The following is a 17,314-nucleotide window of genomic DNA, read 5'->3' as shown; positions in this document are numbered from 1 at the left end:
GTGTTGTGGTGTTTGGCCTGTCAACTGAGATCTGCACAAAAGTGCACACAGCTATAGTGAAAATCCATAAAGGTCCTGAACTCATGGTGAAATGTGTTTTGAAATGAGGATCATTGAAGGCAGTTTCAAATTCACTCTGCCATGTCAGAGTTCATCAAACAAATAATGACCAGCACTCCAAATGTTTCCTGAACTTGGCGTTGCCTCCCTCTCCTTCTCTCTGTGCCATGCGCACAGACAGGGGGAGATCCACCTCCCAGCATCTTCATTCTAGGCTCACCAACCCCTCACCTCACAAGACCCAGCCACCAATTTGGACTCAGATCAGCTGTTGTGTTTGGTTCCTGTACCGATATTGACATGTCCCAATGTCCCTATTGTTGGCAAACCCGTGGTGTTGACATCTTGTATTATAAAGGCTTTAGAGATACTGCTTCTGGAGTCCCTCCAGCCACTGGTTAAACCCTCACATGACACCCTCAAGTTTGCACATCCGCCTCAACCTTTAGTGGATGACGCCATCACTGACCTAGAGAAGCAGTGGTGGAAATCTACATTATAACTAGTAATCACATTAATAATTCTTACAGCTATGCTGTCTTTCCTTAGTAATAACCTGCTCTAAAGGGTTTTAAATGTGATTTACAAACCCTTGTAAAGAACAGACAATATGGCGGCAGAGTACCCGAAAAAGATGTCATCATGATGACAAGTCTACTGACCTACTGCACTCTCTCTCTCTCTCTCTCTCTCTCTCTATCTCTATCTATCTATCTATCTATATATATAGATAGATAGATAGATAGATAGATAGATAGATGCCATCTAAGCTGCACAGACACTGACTGAGTAATGTTACAATGAAGGACTAAAGAGAATGGTGCCTTTCACTTTATAAGCCTGGCAGTGTCTGCTTTTAGATAAATAAATCATTTCCTTCCTATTCCTTCCTAAACAAAGTTTGGACATTTAGAGAAATCATAAATGTTTAGGTTTTTTATTCATCAAAGCCTGAGCTCAATTGTCCTTGTTAATACAAACAAACACACACGCACACACACACAGAAGTGTGTTAACAAGGACAATTGAGCTCAGGCTGTTCAGAGGAGCACGTTCACAGAGTCAGAGTCTGATCACTACCAAATGCTCAACATAGCGCTAATCATCACTCCTCTTTAAGAGGGAGAGGGACGGGAACTAAAGCAGGACTCAAACTGCACATTCATGTTTCCTGTCATATTTAATACAACCACACTTTATCCTGACTAATAACTGTTAATTGTTCCATCATTTTTCCTCTTTTCTAACATTCTATCATTTATCGAGCTCCATAATCATCACTGTTTATTCCCTCATAGTACTGCGTACTACAGCTGGCCGTTGTAAACCTCTTAACCTCGATTATTATCAATTTGTTATGTGTTTTTATTAATGGATGTAGAAGGGTTTTGCTTTTGGGTCAATGTGGTTCTTTTTTAGGGCCCAAATGTGCTGTAACAAGCAATTTCCCTCTACAATCATTAAAGCTGTTTGAATGTTAAATAACAATAGGAACAAAATGATTTATTTCTCTAAAAGCCGACACTGCCAAGCTTATTAATTGAAAGCCACCCTTCGCTTTTGTCCTTCGTTGTAACATTACTTATTACATTGTACCATCACTCAGTTTCTGTGCAGCTTAGATGCTGAAAACCAAACTTCATAAATCTGAGCTGGAGGTCATAAAATAGCAGCATGTCATTCCTGGATGACTAATATAGCCTTAGGACATTTGCCTGGTAGTTTTCAACACTGGGTATGGCCTTGGTCAATTGAGTGAGAGTCCCTGTGGACAACAGGGTAAAAATAATCAATCCAATGTGCAGGTTTCTGTCAAGCCTCATAGTCCTGTTCATCACAGCCAGCGAGGAAATAAGATGAATGGTTGGGGGGATATATGTCTGTTTATTCTACCAGTCAGCTTGGTATGTGGCTGAAACAAATTTAGTCTCTTTTCTGATGAATAATTCTTTAATAAGTGAATGAACAAACTTAATTAAAAGTTTTGAGTTAGGATAGAAGAGCATCAGGGCTCAGTCACTGTTACATTAATTACATTATTAGTTTTTTAGTAGTGAACAGTTCTAGCGTATAGTCAATCTAATGGTGACACTTGTGTGATACATGCAAGGAAGGCTGACATCGACTTCCACCACAGGAAGTAGACCACAGTTATGATCATTTAGTAGTGTGGCTGTAAGGGCTCTATAGTGGCTTGTCAGAAACAACAGGCCCCTCTCGGGCTAATCACTCATGTAGTAATACTTTTGAGTAGAAATGGGAATCTGAGAGTTTTTCCAGATTCAGACTGGGGAAAGCTGTATTTAATAAACTCAGTACTTTCCCGTGCAGACCCAATAAACAAAGCACAAAATGTTTCAGTAAAAAACACCTTAGTCATGCCAGGTTTCCCAACAGCCTGTAATAGCTTATCAAAATTATAATTACTGTGTAGACATGAACAAGGCATAAACATCACAATCTACTCTCAGACTGGACTAAACAGTGAAGATTAACAGACTGATTCAGTACAATTAAAATAGATACAGTTAAATCTTACGACTTTATATCAATAAAATCGCACAGCATCTGTATCTAAACTTGAACTAAGACAGAAACAATTATCACAGATACTCCAACTTAGAACAACAGTAAATACAATGTGACACATTACCTTTCCCCTCAAAAGGCCTTAAAGGTGGAAACAAGTACAAAGGTCCAGAATTATTCATAATAATTGAAACAAGGATTCAAATAAATTATGTTATGATCTGTTAGTGATATTGTAATTGTTTTTTTTTGTTTGTTTGTTTACATTGTGAAATATGCCTTTGTCTCACCCAGAGTTTAATGAGCCTTAACCTAACCTAACCTGTTTCTACTGGGAAATAATAAATTAAAACATTAAAGCATAACATGAGGCAACTCTGGCTCAGGAGGTGGGAGGTGTATGTGTGTGCTTGTGCATGTGTGTGACTGTGTGTGAATGGCTGAGTGAGAAGCACTGTGTGGAGGCTCCAGCCCCCCGTGACTCTGAGGATGACTGAGGCTTCAATAGAACCGATCATAATGTTTGGTACAGTTTGACTTGAATGCCTTAACATTGCCCAATTTCACTGTAACATGGCAAAGTTAATGCAAACCCATGTGGCATGTTTTAACACGGTTGAATACGGAGGCTCTTTGCCTGGGGAATATCTCTATGCATTTTTCTCTTCCCTCTTTTCCCGTGATTACAAGTTTTCTTTTGGTAAACATTAAGGCATGAGCTGACACGCACCCACACTACGCTTCTGTAAATGTGCATTCTACAGTAGTTAATAACCGTTCCCTGAGGAAAACACTGCATGGAGGCATTTAGAGAAAGTGCAGGGTAAAGCCATCCCCAGGTCAGGAAATAAACATCATTCAAACACCTGGGCCTTGTCTGCACAGTGCAGCGGGTAGATCTTGTTGGGAATATTCCTGGCAAGTGAGCTCCAGATGGAGTTGAGCCAGCACCTCTGCTCCCCTGCTGGTAATGACAGTACATTTTGCACCACTCAGCTGATAACCAGGGGAATTTCATTCCCAATTTCAACACCCATGTCTGTGTTCAGTTTGTGCGTGTTCTTCTCTGGGAGCTCACAAAACTCCATTCTAATCCAGTGTACAAAGTAATGTGTGAGACGCTTTTTTTACCTTTTAATCTCTAAAGACCAGAGCTGGCATCTGTGTCTTATCTTACAATTACAGTATGTCTTTCTCAGTGTCAGTTAAAGCTTTTCCTCTTAAAAAGGTATCAGCATCTCCTGAAAATAACATTTACAACATTTTTTAAAAACTCAGGGTCTGAAATGGAACTAGATTAGATTTAAGTCATCCATCATTTACATAGATATTGATCCCATTAGATGTGTGTTTACATGTTTAAAATATTTAACAATTGAACATGGTTGACATGCAAGAAGTGGTTCAGCCTGCTGTAAAGCATTTAGTCTGCTTCACATTTTATAGAATGTGTTTTTAACAGCATTGAGTGGTTCATTCAATAGAAGAACACCAAGATGGTCCCACATCTTGTTCACATACTGACTCTACAATATTTAAAGAGGAGGAGAGTGCAAGCTCATCACAAATGAAAAAGATATTTAATAATACCACCTAATGTTACACCTACATACTGCACACATCTGCAGAAACGATATATATTTATTCTCACAGAGGAGAGAAATAATCACATCAAGGTTTACATAGCTAAAATGTGTTTGTTGATTAGATTAACCAAGCAATAATCCATTGAATGCAGCTAGCTTATACTCAGTGATATGTACTATCACATGAATGGCAGGACTCAAGGTTTTCCAGCAGAACATTTCCTAAAGCGCCACACTGCCTCTGCAAGCTTGTCTTTTTCCTATAGTGCATCCTGGTACCATCTCTTCCCCAGATCACAAATGAGTCAGGGTGACCATGCTCACCCTGACTGATCTGTGACTACGTAGCTCCATACCTATGTTTTCTGTCCATGCTTTCTGCTTGGATTAAAACGTATTTATCAGATAGATTCCAATTTGACCATGCAAATGATAAATCATCCGTGCACACAAAAGTTAGTTATGGAGTTCCCCAAGGCTCTGTGTTAGGACCCATACTTTTTACTTTCTATCTATCTATCTATCTATCTATCTATCTATCTATCTATCTATCTATCTATCTATCTATCTATCTATATATCTATCTATCTATCTATCTATATATATATATATATATATATATATATATATATATATATATATGTATATGTATATGTATATATATTTGTATATATGTGTGTCTCCTTTAGGCAATATTATTAGAAAACACTACGTAAATTCCCATTGCTATGCTGATGATACCCAGCTATATCTATCTATGGAACCAAATTTCTGACCAGGTTTTGTCCTTTAACTCACATATAAAACAAATCTCTAGAATAGCCTTCTTCCACCTACGGAACTTTGCCAAAATTAGGAGCATCCTGTCTCAAAGTGATGCCGAAAAACTGGTCCATGCATTTGTTACCTCTAGGTTGGACTACTGTAATTCCCTACTTTCAGGATCCCCAGTAACTAAAGAGCCTGCAATTAATCCAAAATGCTGCAGCAAGAGTGCTGACTGGAACTAGCAAGAGAGATCATATTTTTCCTTCACTGGCTTCCCATAAAATCACAATTAGAATGTAAAGCCCCCGTTCTTACATGTAAAGCCCTAAATGGTCAAGCTCCATTGTATCTGAAATACCTCATAGTATCATATCATCCCAGTAGACCACCCCAATGTTTTGTTGCTTTCTGTTGCTTTTTTCTTTTCTCTCTCCACTTTCCAATCACCCCAACCGGTCAAGCCACCCTGAGTCTTGTTCTGCTGGAGGTTTCTTCTGTTAAAGGGAGTTTTTCCTCTCCACTGTTGCCTCTCGCTTGTTTAAGTGAGAATTCTTTGGTTTATTGTCTTGACCTTATTCTGTAAAGTGCCCTGAGATGACTTAGTTGTGAATTGGTGCTATATAAATACATTTAAATTGAACTGAATTGCTTCCAACAAATCAACTTCTGGTAGAAATGTTCACTTGCTGCCCAATATATCCCACCCACTTCCATGTCAAGTTTTAATGAGTTAATCAATGTTATTCACTTCACCTATTAGTGGTCATAATGTTATGGCTGATTGATGTAACTGATTGCTCTTGGTAATCTGAATGTGATCATTATAATTTAAAACCCTGTACATGGTTCAAAACAAATTTACTTTAGTGTGAGTCATGTCTTTAATGCAATTTCTTTGTTTCTCCCATGTACACAACCATGCAATGTTATTAGAAACATAACGGAATCAAAACTTCACCTCCAACTCCCAAAGCTACATTTCCCCATATATACATACACTGAGTCTGAAAAGTTGCACCAATTTAAAAATGCTGGTATTGTATCTTTTTTGCAATACATTGTGGCAATAAATTGGCACAATTTCACACAAGTTAGAAAACAATTCAACCATTGACCATGTGAGCTTTACGATTTGCATGTTGGGAATCAATCAAAATCACTAGACTACCCTGGTGTCTCCTGTGTTCTTTTTCTTTAAGATGAATGGTCACTGTTGCAGGAAGGGGAAATCCAGCAGAGCAGATGGCGGCGCACCCCTCGTACTCCAAACTCACCTAGAACAACAAGGAGGAACCGCAGGAAGAATAAGAGCAGTCACGACTGCCACTTGGAGAAGAAAGAGATGCGGGTGAAGGACCTCGGTCTCGGCTATGACTCGGATGAGATAGTCCTCTTTAAGTACTGCATTGGTACATGCCAGAGCTCCCGCAAGAACTATGATCTGGCTCTTAAGGCTTTGATGGACAATGGAAGCATCTCTGGCAAGGCTGTCAGCAATCACCCCTGCTGTCGGCCTACTCACTATGAAACTGTGTCCTTTATGGACACCCAGGCTACTTGGCAGACAATTAAATGGCTCTCAGCAGCAAACTGCAGCTGTGTGAGCTGATTTTAATAATTGTCTTTCTGCAATACACAAACACAGAAAAGCTCTTGCATAAAAGAGCTGGATGCTGTGAGGCCTGGCCTCTACAGTGGGGGACTTAACCCTGGTTCGTATAGTCCCAGGCATGGCCTAGGATGGGGTCCATGATGAAGTGAGCAGGTTCATCCCTCCGCTAATAACTTGGCTGTTGTTAATGGAGGCTCAGATTCAGTACCTTCAGAGCGTATCAGGTGGCACCAGAAAACAATCTGGATGTCTGCCGCCAGTCTGGGGCAGTGGAAAATGTGTTTAAATGTAACCAGCAGTAAGCACAGAAGAGGAAACAATCAGCACCGTTCCATCCCATGGAGGATTACATTTTATATCCTTCATTAAGCCTATTAAAATGTTTCAGGTGATTCAGCACCATTCTGTGAGCCATGTTGAAGGTCATGAGCTCTTTGGCAAGTAAAGTCTTGAAAAGGTTATTACATTTAAAATACCAGCTATTTAGCTGGTCCTTAAGCAGAAGCTAGCATTAGAAGAGGCTAATTACATGCAGACAATTACAGAAATATACAAAATCCAGCAAACATTTTTATGAATGTTATTGGTTTATGCTAAATAATTACCATAATGAATAATTACCATAAATCATTTTTTTCCCCTAACAAATAAAGACATTGACAACGTTAAGCCTTAAGCTTAAAACCAAAACCCAATTGCTCTATTCAAAATAAAAATCTATGCTTTCTGTTAACCTGTTAACCTTTACTATTCATTGTGGTCAACACGAATACTCCTGGAACACAAACATCATCCATTCAACAACTTTGCAATCAGCAAAAAAAGCTATTTTTAAAGCTATATTACAATATTCACTCGAGCCAAGACAAAGTTTGTGTTTAACCTTCATATATCAAACCCTACAGAGAAAAAAGTAAAGTATTGATGATCATGTTGATTTGAATTTAATGGGCTGGCATTGAGATGGACCAGGGGAGGACTCCTGCTGTGCTGTACAATTACTAAATACTTTCTCAAGTTTAGCAGTATCGTACATTGAGAGCTAGTTATTTTGAAGTGGTACCTATAAGTACCTCAAATATTCAAAAGAAAAATTTGACTAGGAAGAGTTCGCTTAAGCCCACTCATGCTCGCATGAGTGCACACATACCTTCTGTAGTCAAGGTTTGCATCACACTGGACAATGAGCAAAGCAGGATGTGAAATATTCTTTACAAATTAACTCGACTTTTGATGATATGATGGTTTTAGTGCACATGTGAGCATTTCTTCTTTCTCTTACTCTGTCTGTGTTAAAAGCGTAGCTACTTCGGAAAAAAGTGAGCTCTTGTTAGGAATCTAACCTAATCCTACTGTTGAAAAAACAGCTTGTTTAGTTCTGACCTGTGGAACAGCAGGTTTTTCACATCCCACTCCGGTCACCAGCAATAGCTATTACAGGCATTTACCTCATTAAAGCCCAACAGTCCTTGTATTGGGGATCAGGCGCTTACGTTACGTAAAGCGCAACTAACGGCTGCGATTTTGAGAAGGTCAACTCGCTTGTTCTGTCATTTTTTAAAAGGTCAAAAATTCGGATTTCAAAATATATGTAAATAAAATATATGTAGTGTGTCGTTTAAACACGTGTCCTAAATAGCAACTTTAAAAGTGTGAAGAACATTTGCTTCATACCACAGCAACATGTTTGGTATCATATGGAGTTAGACTGCTTCAACTGTCTAACCATGTCAAAGCAATCTTAAGATGACAAACACAACCGCTACCACCACATTTTAGCCAAAATTGTACAAACAGAATTTTACATTTCAGATTAGTTCAGCCTGCACCAAGTACTCATTTTACTCAAAGTCTCTCAAAGTCCTCTATAGTATTAAAACGTTTTCTGACTAATTTTATCAGAAAAAATCTCAAGTAGGCGGCAATCGTGACTTTTTATTTCAAAAGTATATAGTAGAGAGTCATTTGTTTTGGAAAAACATTAACAGTGTTTCTTATCAAGAGCAGAAAAAGTATTTGATACAATTTCCAAGGGTCTATAAATGGTTTGACTGGCCGCCTAATACTGCTTTGAGTAAAATGTGTGTAACATTAATGTACTTTATTATCATTGCAAGTTTAAATTTAGAATTTGTAGAATATATTTAATTGCATCTTTGTCCACTGACTCATTATTATAGAGGCGTTTTTCAAATGTCAATTTGGACCAGATTTATGTCAGAATTGTTCACGTTTTCCCTGCTCATAAAGCCCAAGCTCGATCATTTAGACCTTACAGAAGTGAAGCTATTAGTGATTACATTTAGCTTTTTATAAGCTTTTTCAGGCAAATTAAAACAAAAATAGCGTAGGGCTTTGCTGTCATGTGGTTTAACTGTTATTATGAGCAACCGAGTGGGAAGGATGGAGGAGGAAGAAAGAACTCAACATTAAATAGGACTTATGAGAATTTCTGTTATTCACTAGTAGTATTCCAATTGGCTGAGGGTAGACTGGGTATTGACTTACTTTTAATTTATCTTAAAATAATGTTAAAATTTCTTTATCTCACGTATAACTGATGTTTTTTATATATGTATTGAAACATAATTCAGCTTCAAAGGTCTGCTTGTACGCATGGTAAGACATTTAAAATGGCCATTTTGTGCAGTCAGCCTGCTGACCAATTATCTGGCAAAGCCATTCAACCGTATTTAATTAAGTTATTATAATTAGTGTATTTATGAGGTGGAACTTACATCCACATCATAACTTTGTTTAAATATTTCTTTTATATTGTATATTAATCATCTCTTTTTCATGCTTGATTGTTTTGTAGCCTAAAATACATTTTGCCAAAAGCCAGTTACCCAGTGACCATCCACAATGGAGCCTAAGCGGATTTCTAGATATTTTTTAATAAACTACAGAGCTCGTTAAAACAATGTCCATACATATAGACATGAACAGCTTCAAATCAAGCAAGTTTCTGTTTAGACAGTTTAAAGACCAAATACCATGACGTCAAGACATACCAATAAGAACGTACCAGTTTATATACGTTTTGTGTTATTTGTTTACTTGTACAATGGTCTTTATAAGACTGACATTTACATTTTGTTTTTTTTTTTGCGATACAACTCTACCTTTGCTTCCAGGGCAGCTCAGTTATACTATTTGGTCAAGAAACAGGTGTTATCAGTCTTCCACCATCTGTCTCAGTGAATGTAATTACCCCAGAGCTTTTTCAATTCAGAAAAGCAGATTCGATGATAAAATAATGTCCTATAACCAAGCTTCTTTCTGTTCATTGGAAATGCCACAATAGCTCCTGAGGACTAGTTTCAGCATCTGTGTTGACAGTATTTTGTAGGATGCCACCACAAATATAGTCATGAGCCAACCATCACTCAGAGTAACGGCATTTCACCACGTGGTCTATTTTCAGAAGAAGTAAGACACGATACGGTTCCTAATGAACAGACTTGTACTTTAAACAAAACAAGTATGGCGATTAGTTTGAATGTTATTTGCAGTGTGTATATTACTGTTGTGGAGCATTTTACCTGTAATATGGTTGCACATAATTTAAAAACTACAAATCTGTTTTTACGGTTTCAGCTTCAAAAGAGGCCATTACTATCACAACATCACAACATAATTTTACACTTTGAAATTTACAAAAAAAAAGTTAATATGCTAAACAGGAAATCCCCCAAAACTGCAGTTATAGTTAGGTTTAACATATTTGGTACATCATCTTTAAAGAGCAACATCAGCCAATCTATTTCTTTTCTATGTCTTTGATGTCTTCAATACACTTTATCTACATGTGGCTATGACAAGTAAACAATTCTTATGATAAGGTTAAGGTAATAAATACAGATAATATTACAAACTGCTTACAGTTTAAAATGCAATAAACACAGCCTACATCTTTATAATTTCAGCAGTAATTGTGCCAGTTTACAAACTTTTATATGGGGTCACATTTTTCAGATCTGTTTTATAGCCATGTGTCCACATGAACACTGAAAGAGGTCTTACTTGCTGTAATCATTCCTCCTATCCATACTGGCCACAAAGACATTTCATCCTAAAGCTCTTTTAGTGATGGGGACTAGAATTTTATAGTCCTTCTTCAGTGCAAAAAACGTGTTCACATGTGTAGGTAAAACGAAGCTTCAGCAATCTGAGGTTGTTATCTTAAGTGGAAACTTTCCAAATGTGTCTAAAAAAAAATTACCTCTTTGTTTCCCTGCTGCACTGCAGCAGTAGAAGAAACAAGAGGGGACTTTACACTAAAAACTGCAAGTTTGGAAGATGTGATTATTTTGATAGATTGACGTTTATTATTTAGCCAAAATCTTTTATTCGAAGAATGTGGATGCTGGCCCCCATCGTTTACATAGGAAGTATGGCAGTATTAACCAGAGGAATGATAACCACCAGTAAAGCTAGTTTCACTGTTCGGCAGTTATATAGACAGCTGACAATTTTGTTTAAGATAGTCACAAATAATATGTGTTAAAATGTTTCCATTAATCATTATAATTTTTATTTAATTTTTTGCTTTTGTTATGTTATTGAATATTATCCCTATATGAAATATTTTTACTTTTTATGTTCTATGCAAAAAGAAACCAACACATATATATACATACACTTATATGTACTAGATATTGTCTGCAGCGACCTTGCTGCATTATTGAACACATACAGGACTGATTATACACATAGCAATTACATTTTTTAAATAATTACTAACAGTATATGTCAGTACATAGTTTGGTTTCACCTTGTTTGATTTATGACACTAAGAAACCTAAGTGGATCACAAATACTGCAGTTTCCATTCATTCCACATCTGACCAATAAAAAAGAATTTAGACTCATACCACTGTAAAAGTTTACAATGGAATATCAAATATCATAAGCTGGATTGAGTATTTTGTAAGTACATGTTCTCTACCACAGTATCTCTTCAAGCTTTTTTGTTCAGCTGAAAACTCAGCTAAAAATATCCAAGCGATGCACTGGCCTCTTTTGTACTTTGTGTCCTGCCAGTGTGTATCTCTGAAGAGTGTGTTTCCACTAGGATAACAAAGCACCTCCACACAATTTATTACTCCATTTGGTTCTGCTTTACACTGTTCGTCTCACGCAACTTTTCTGTTGTTTTTTGTTATTGGGGATCATCTAAAGAATGCTTACAGCCAAGCTCACACACATTTGCTTTCAATTACACAAATGCATGTTTTTTATGACAGGAAATGGAGGTTGTGCCGACGAGAAAGAAAACAGAAGCCCTCAGAAGAATTTTCTGACAAAATTATCACAAATTAGCTCAGCCCCATTAGACCAGCTCATTTTATTAGCCTGTAGAATGGAATATCTCCCACTACACATATGTCCCCAAAACAAAACTTTGGTTCGTCAAGCGCAGAGGTAGAAAATATTCCTATTAGCATTTTAGTTGGAGTGATGTTAAAACACTCAACACATTTAAACCACACAGTATTGTTATAACTTATAACTTGATTACAACTGCTCTGTTAAGTTTGGACGGACAACCTCACTTGTTTTGTTCTTGTCCACAGAAGGTGTGAAGATAAGATGTGTGGGAAAAGGAACCAATGATTAGTTTTAGAGAAATGTGAAGTTCTGTCCTCTAAAACCATTATCCGAAGCAGAGTCAGTTGTTGATGATGGTGTCACAGCTGTCAGGTGTTAGCCGCTCTGTTTGCCTTCGTGTATTGACGTTGATAATGTGATGTGCTGTCCAAAGGAATAATGCACACTTAGTATCAAGGACACAGTTATTGCTATGTCTCTGCATGTTTCCCCTTTCATCAACAGTTGACCAAGCATAGCCATCTCCATTTATATTATAAACAGAGGCTTTAAACCACAATTTGTAACAGATCAAACTAAGAAATAATACAATACACATTGTTACATGCATTTATTTTTCATGTGTGGAGTGTATTACACTGCAGATCATATATATTAGCTTTTGATACCAATAACGAGCTCTGTGCCATAGTCCATGAGCTGTGGCTCCAAAGCTGATGTTTTTCATTTTGGCATAGATGATGCTTCTCTATTTACAGTATCAAAGATCCTTAGAAAACTAATGACAGGGCTTTGCACTGAGCATTGGCAGGTCTACACTGCTCTCTGCTGGAGAATAATGATTGCAGCGCACCTTTCATTGGAATGTGGGATAAACAATTTGTGAAAAACTATTGATTTAGTTATTAAAAAACAAAAGGCCTCTAAAAACTGTCCCATTATCCTTTTTTCATTCGACAATTATGCAGTGGATGGCCACATGAAAAAGGAAGATATACCAATGTGTATTTCACCGTATTCTTATTAGTTGGTTGGTTTAGACTTGGACATTCAGACAGACGCAGTTTATCTCTTTATTTAGTGTTTGTGTCTGATTTACCTGCTATACAAGAATTCTTTATTGGTCAAAGGCAACAGTCTTCTCTTCCAAACACAGAAAGGGAACTGAGATTACCTCCATAATGGTTGAGCAATAAGGCAAATGACAGGAACTCTTAAGGTATGATGGAACAAAAAAGTGACATGTAAACGAGGTTCCTTCATCATAGTTAAACCTTACTGATGTTTTACTGAGCTTTAAGCTTGTGTTCATCCAGCAGCTTCTGAGGCTTACTGTCACAACCTGAACTTCTCTGTTAGATGCCATGCATCATGTTGCCTTACTGTACATAAGAGTATTTATTTAAATTATTTTATTTATTGTGTATTTACATTAAACCTGTTCTAAGGCATTTTTTTGTGAATGAAGTAGCCATGTATGTTCATGTTTTCCATTTTTACTTTTTTATGTAGAACAAGCTTCAGTCAGCAAAAGAGTTGGCTGAGGTACATTTTAAGCCATTGTAATATGCAATATGTCTATATTTATATAGATATAATGGACCGTTTTATCCCTTAATCTGTATGTCCATTTGGAATCAGGCTCAACACTGGATTTTGAGTCCCACGTTCTAATGATTTAAAGTGTACATCGCCAACAGCTGACTAGTGCTGCTGCTCTGTGGGTTGGTTAGTACTGTATGTGCCACAATGCAGTTTATTCGTTTTTTCACTTGTATTCAATAAATGACCACTACATTTAAAACAATTCCAAATACAGTGTGATTGAGATTGGATTCACCTCTTACATCTCTGTATGTCACGACTACATCTGGCTCTGGATGAGTTAGAAAGACTAGATTAAATTTTGGCCCAGCCTGTCAATCACAGTGTATTGGCAGGGAAAATCAATAAGTGATGAGTGCGTGGGACTTGAATCCCTGCTATCCGGAAGATAGTTCTCAGCAGCCCCAGATATCTCTCTAATACACTCAGTGTGCAGTGCACTCACTCCTGAACAGAGGTGTCTACAGTAAACACCAGGACCCTAATCTGTACTGTATGCCACAACCCATGTCTCCTACTGAGAGCCTGACAGATCATTACCCAACACTTAACAATTTATTTTAGAAATTTTAATCAACCTCATGTATATTATGTTCATGGTCTTCATGTCATGGTACTGTATTATCCTGAATATATTCAGAATATTTGGCAATATATTCTTTAATGTTCTCTGACCACTATTTTTGTACATTAAAAGTAATAAAACATTCTAAGCAAGTCTTTTGTCTGGCTTTGTTAAATATTTGTATTTTCGTTTATGGTTGCCCAAGTGACGCCTGCAATGAGGGTCAATAATTTCCTGTGATTATAGCATTAAGTAATAATTGGAGTAGTAGAACATGCAAATTCCACACAGCAAGGCCACAGCTGGGGACCAGAGAGGATCCAACCACTGTGCTGCCCATACTAATAAATATACTAAAGTAAAATAGTATTTGCAGGTAGCTCAGATAAACTGGTTTAAACTGTTCCAAAGTCTATCAATTTAGTTTATGTACTTTAAGCTCTGAAGTATAATAAAAAACAGAAAAACAAATGTTTCCATTTTATGTTGTGCCATTCAGGTATTACTTACTTACATGTTGCTTTTACTGTGGCCCAACAATATTTACCATATTATGGTTATGCTTGCCAACGTCCAGGGGTAAATATCACAGTCACACCAAAACTTTGGTGTGCAGGGGCCCTGAAAACTGTAGATTTGCTGCAAATTGAAGTCACTTTCTTGCCAGGTTCATTTGCATATTGCAAAATTAGGAGATTTATGTTTTGCATCACAAAAAACAAAATAAATCTATTATTGTTTTTCATTCATTGTACTGTATGTTGACATACAAAGGTCTTGTATGAAATATTGCTGCTTCAAATGATATCACACAAATGTATTTCAAATTGTATTAAAATGAACTGGTCCTAATGCAACCGCAAGGGGGCACAAGCCAGTGTCTTCTTGTGCCAGTCCCAAGTCTGGATAAATGCAGAGGGTTGTGGCAGGAAGGGCATCCGACGTAAAACACATGCCAAATCAAACATGCGAATCGTGAAAAAGACGTCCATACCGGATCGGTCGGGGCCCGGGTTAACAACGACCGCCACCGGTGCTGTTGACCTACAGGGTACCGGTGGAAATTGGACTACTGTTGGTCGAAGACGAAGAAGAAGAGGAGGAAGGTGTGTTCGTAGGCAGAGAGAGAAGAGGAAAGCTAAGAATGTAGGACTGACAGTAGGGACTTTGAATGTTGGTACTATGACAGGGAAGGCTAGGGAGTTGATCGACATGATGCAGAGAAGGAAGGTGGACATACTGTGTGTCCAGGAGACCAGGTGGAAAGGTAGCAAGGCTAGAAGCTTAGGAGCAGGGTTCAAGTTGTTCTACCATGGGTCAGATAGGAAGAGAAATGGAGTAGGAGTTATCCTGAAAGAGGAGTTTGTGAGGAATGTTCTAGAGGGGACAGGTCAATGAGTCTGAAGCTGGAAGTTGAAGGGGTGATGTTCAATGTTGTGAGTGGTTATGCCCCACAGGTAGGATGTGAGTTAGAAGAGAAGGAGAAATTCTGGAGTGAGTTAGATGAAGTGATGCAGAGCATCCCCAGAGGTGAGAGAGTGGTGATTGGTGCAGATTTCAATGGGCATGTAGGTGAAGGGAACAGAGGTGATGAGACTGTTATGGGCAGGTTTGGTGTTCAGGACAGGAACACAGAAGGTCAGATGGTGGTTGACTTTGCAAAGAGGATGGAAATGGCTGTAGTAAACACTTTCTTTCAGAAGAGGCAGGAACATAGGGTGACGTACAAGAGCGGAGGGAGAAGCACTCAGGTAGACTACATCTTGTGTAGACGTTGTAATCTGAAAGAGATCAGTGACTGTAAAGCATTGGTAGGGGAGAGTGTAGCCAGATAACACAGGATGGTGGTGTGTAAAATGATGCTGGTGGTGAGGAAGATAAGGAGGACTAAGGCAGAGCAGAGGACGAAGTGGTGGAAGTTGAAAAAGGAAGAATGTCGTTTAGTTTTCAGGGAGGAGCTGAGACAGACTCTGGGTGGTTTGGAGGTGCTTCCAGATGACTGGACTACTACAGCTAATTTGATCAGGGAGACAGGTAGGAGGGTAATCGGTGTGTCATCTGGAAAGAGGAAAGCGGACAAGGAGACTTGGTGGTGGAACGAGGAAGTTCAGGAGTGTATACAGAGAAAGAGGTTAGCTAAGAAGAAGTGGGACACTGAGAGGACTGAAGAGAGTAGACAGGAGTACAGGGAGATACAGCGTAAGGTGAAGATAGAGGTGGCAAAGGCCAAACAAAGAGCATATGAGGACTTGTATGTTAGGTTGGACACTAAAGAGGGAGAGGTGGATTTGTACAGGTTGGCCAGACAAAGAGATAGAGATGGAAAGGATGTGCAGCAGGTTAGTGTGATTAAATGTATTGACAGGTGCCAGGAGTGTGATGGGAAGATGGAAGGAGAACTTTGAAGAGTTGATGAACGAGGAAAATGAAAGGGAACGAAGAGTAGAAGAGGTGACTGGTGTGGAGCAGGAAGTAGCAAAGATTAGTAAGAGTGAAGTGAGGAGGACATTGAAGAGGATGAAGAGCGGAAAGGCAGTTGGTCCTGATGACATACCTGTGGAGGTATGGAAGTGTCTAGGAGAGGTGGCAGTAGAGTTTTTGACTAGTTTGTTTAACAAGATCTTGGAGAGTGAGAGGATGCTGAGGACTGGAGGAAAAGTGTACTGGTACCAATTTTTAAGAACAAGGGAGATGTGCAGAGCTGTGGCAACTACAGACGAATAAAGCTGATGAGTCACACAATGAAGTTGTGGGAAAGAGTAGTGGAAGCTCGGCTAAGGGCAGAGGTGAACATTTGTGAGCAGCAATATGGTTTCATGCCTAGAAAGAGTACAACAGATGCAGTATTTGCTTTGAGGATGCTGATGGAGAAGTACAGAGAAGGTCATAGGGAGTTGCATTGTGTCTTCGTAGATTTAGAAAAAGCGTATGACAGGGTGCCGAGAGAGGAGCTATGGTATTGTATGAGGACGTCTGGAGTGGCAGAGAAGTATGTTAGAGTGGTGCAGGACATGTATGAGAGCTGTAAGACAGTGGTGAGGTTTGCTGTAGGTGTGACAGAGGAGTTCAAGGTGGAGGTGGGTCTGCATCAAGGATCGGCTTTGAGCCCCTTCTTGTTTGCTCTGGTGATGGACAGACTGACAGATGAGGTTAGACAAGAATCTCCCTGGACTATGATGTTTGCAGATGACATTGTTATTTGTAGTGAGAGCAGGGAGCAGGTGGAGGAAAATATAGAGAGGTGGAGGTCTGCTC

General features: G+C 38.5%; 1 protein-coding gene across 1 annotated transcript in view; it reads left to right on the top strand.

Annotated features, from left to right (window-relative positions):
* Positions 1 to 14,211, top strand: part of LOC137132182 (neurturin) — a 31,864-nt gene extending 17,653 nt beyond the window's left edge. The window contains exon 4 of the mRNA XM_067514397.1: positions 6,143 to 14,211. Coding sequence (XP_067370498.1) covers positions 6,143 to 6,552 — 410 coding nt within the window. The 3' untranslated portion in view covers positions 6,553 to 14,211. The remainder of the gene's footprint in view (positions 1 to 6,142) is intronic.
* Positions 14,212 to 17,314: the final 3,103 nt, after the last annotated feature.

The sequence above is a fragment of the Channa argus genome, chromosome 8 (genome assembly GCF_033026475.1).
Source record: "Channa argus isolate prfri chromosome 8, Channa argus male v1.0, whole genome shotgun sequence".
Classification (NCBI taxonomy): Eukaryota; Metazoa; Chordata; class Actinopteri; order Anabantiformes; family Channidae; genus Channa; species Channa argus.
Note: the sequence above shows the minus strand (reverse complement) of the source record. Positions and strands in the feature narration are given on the sequence as shown.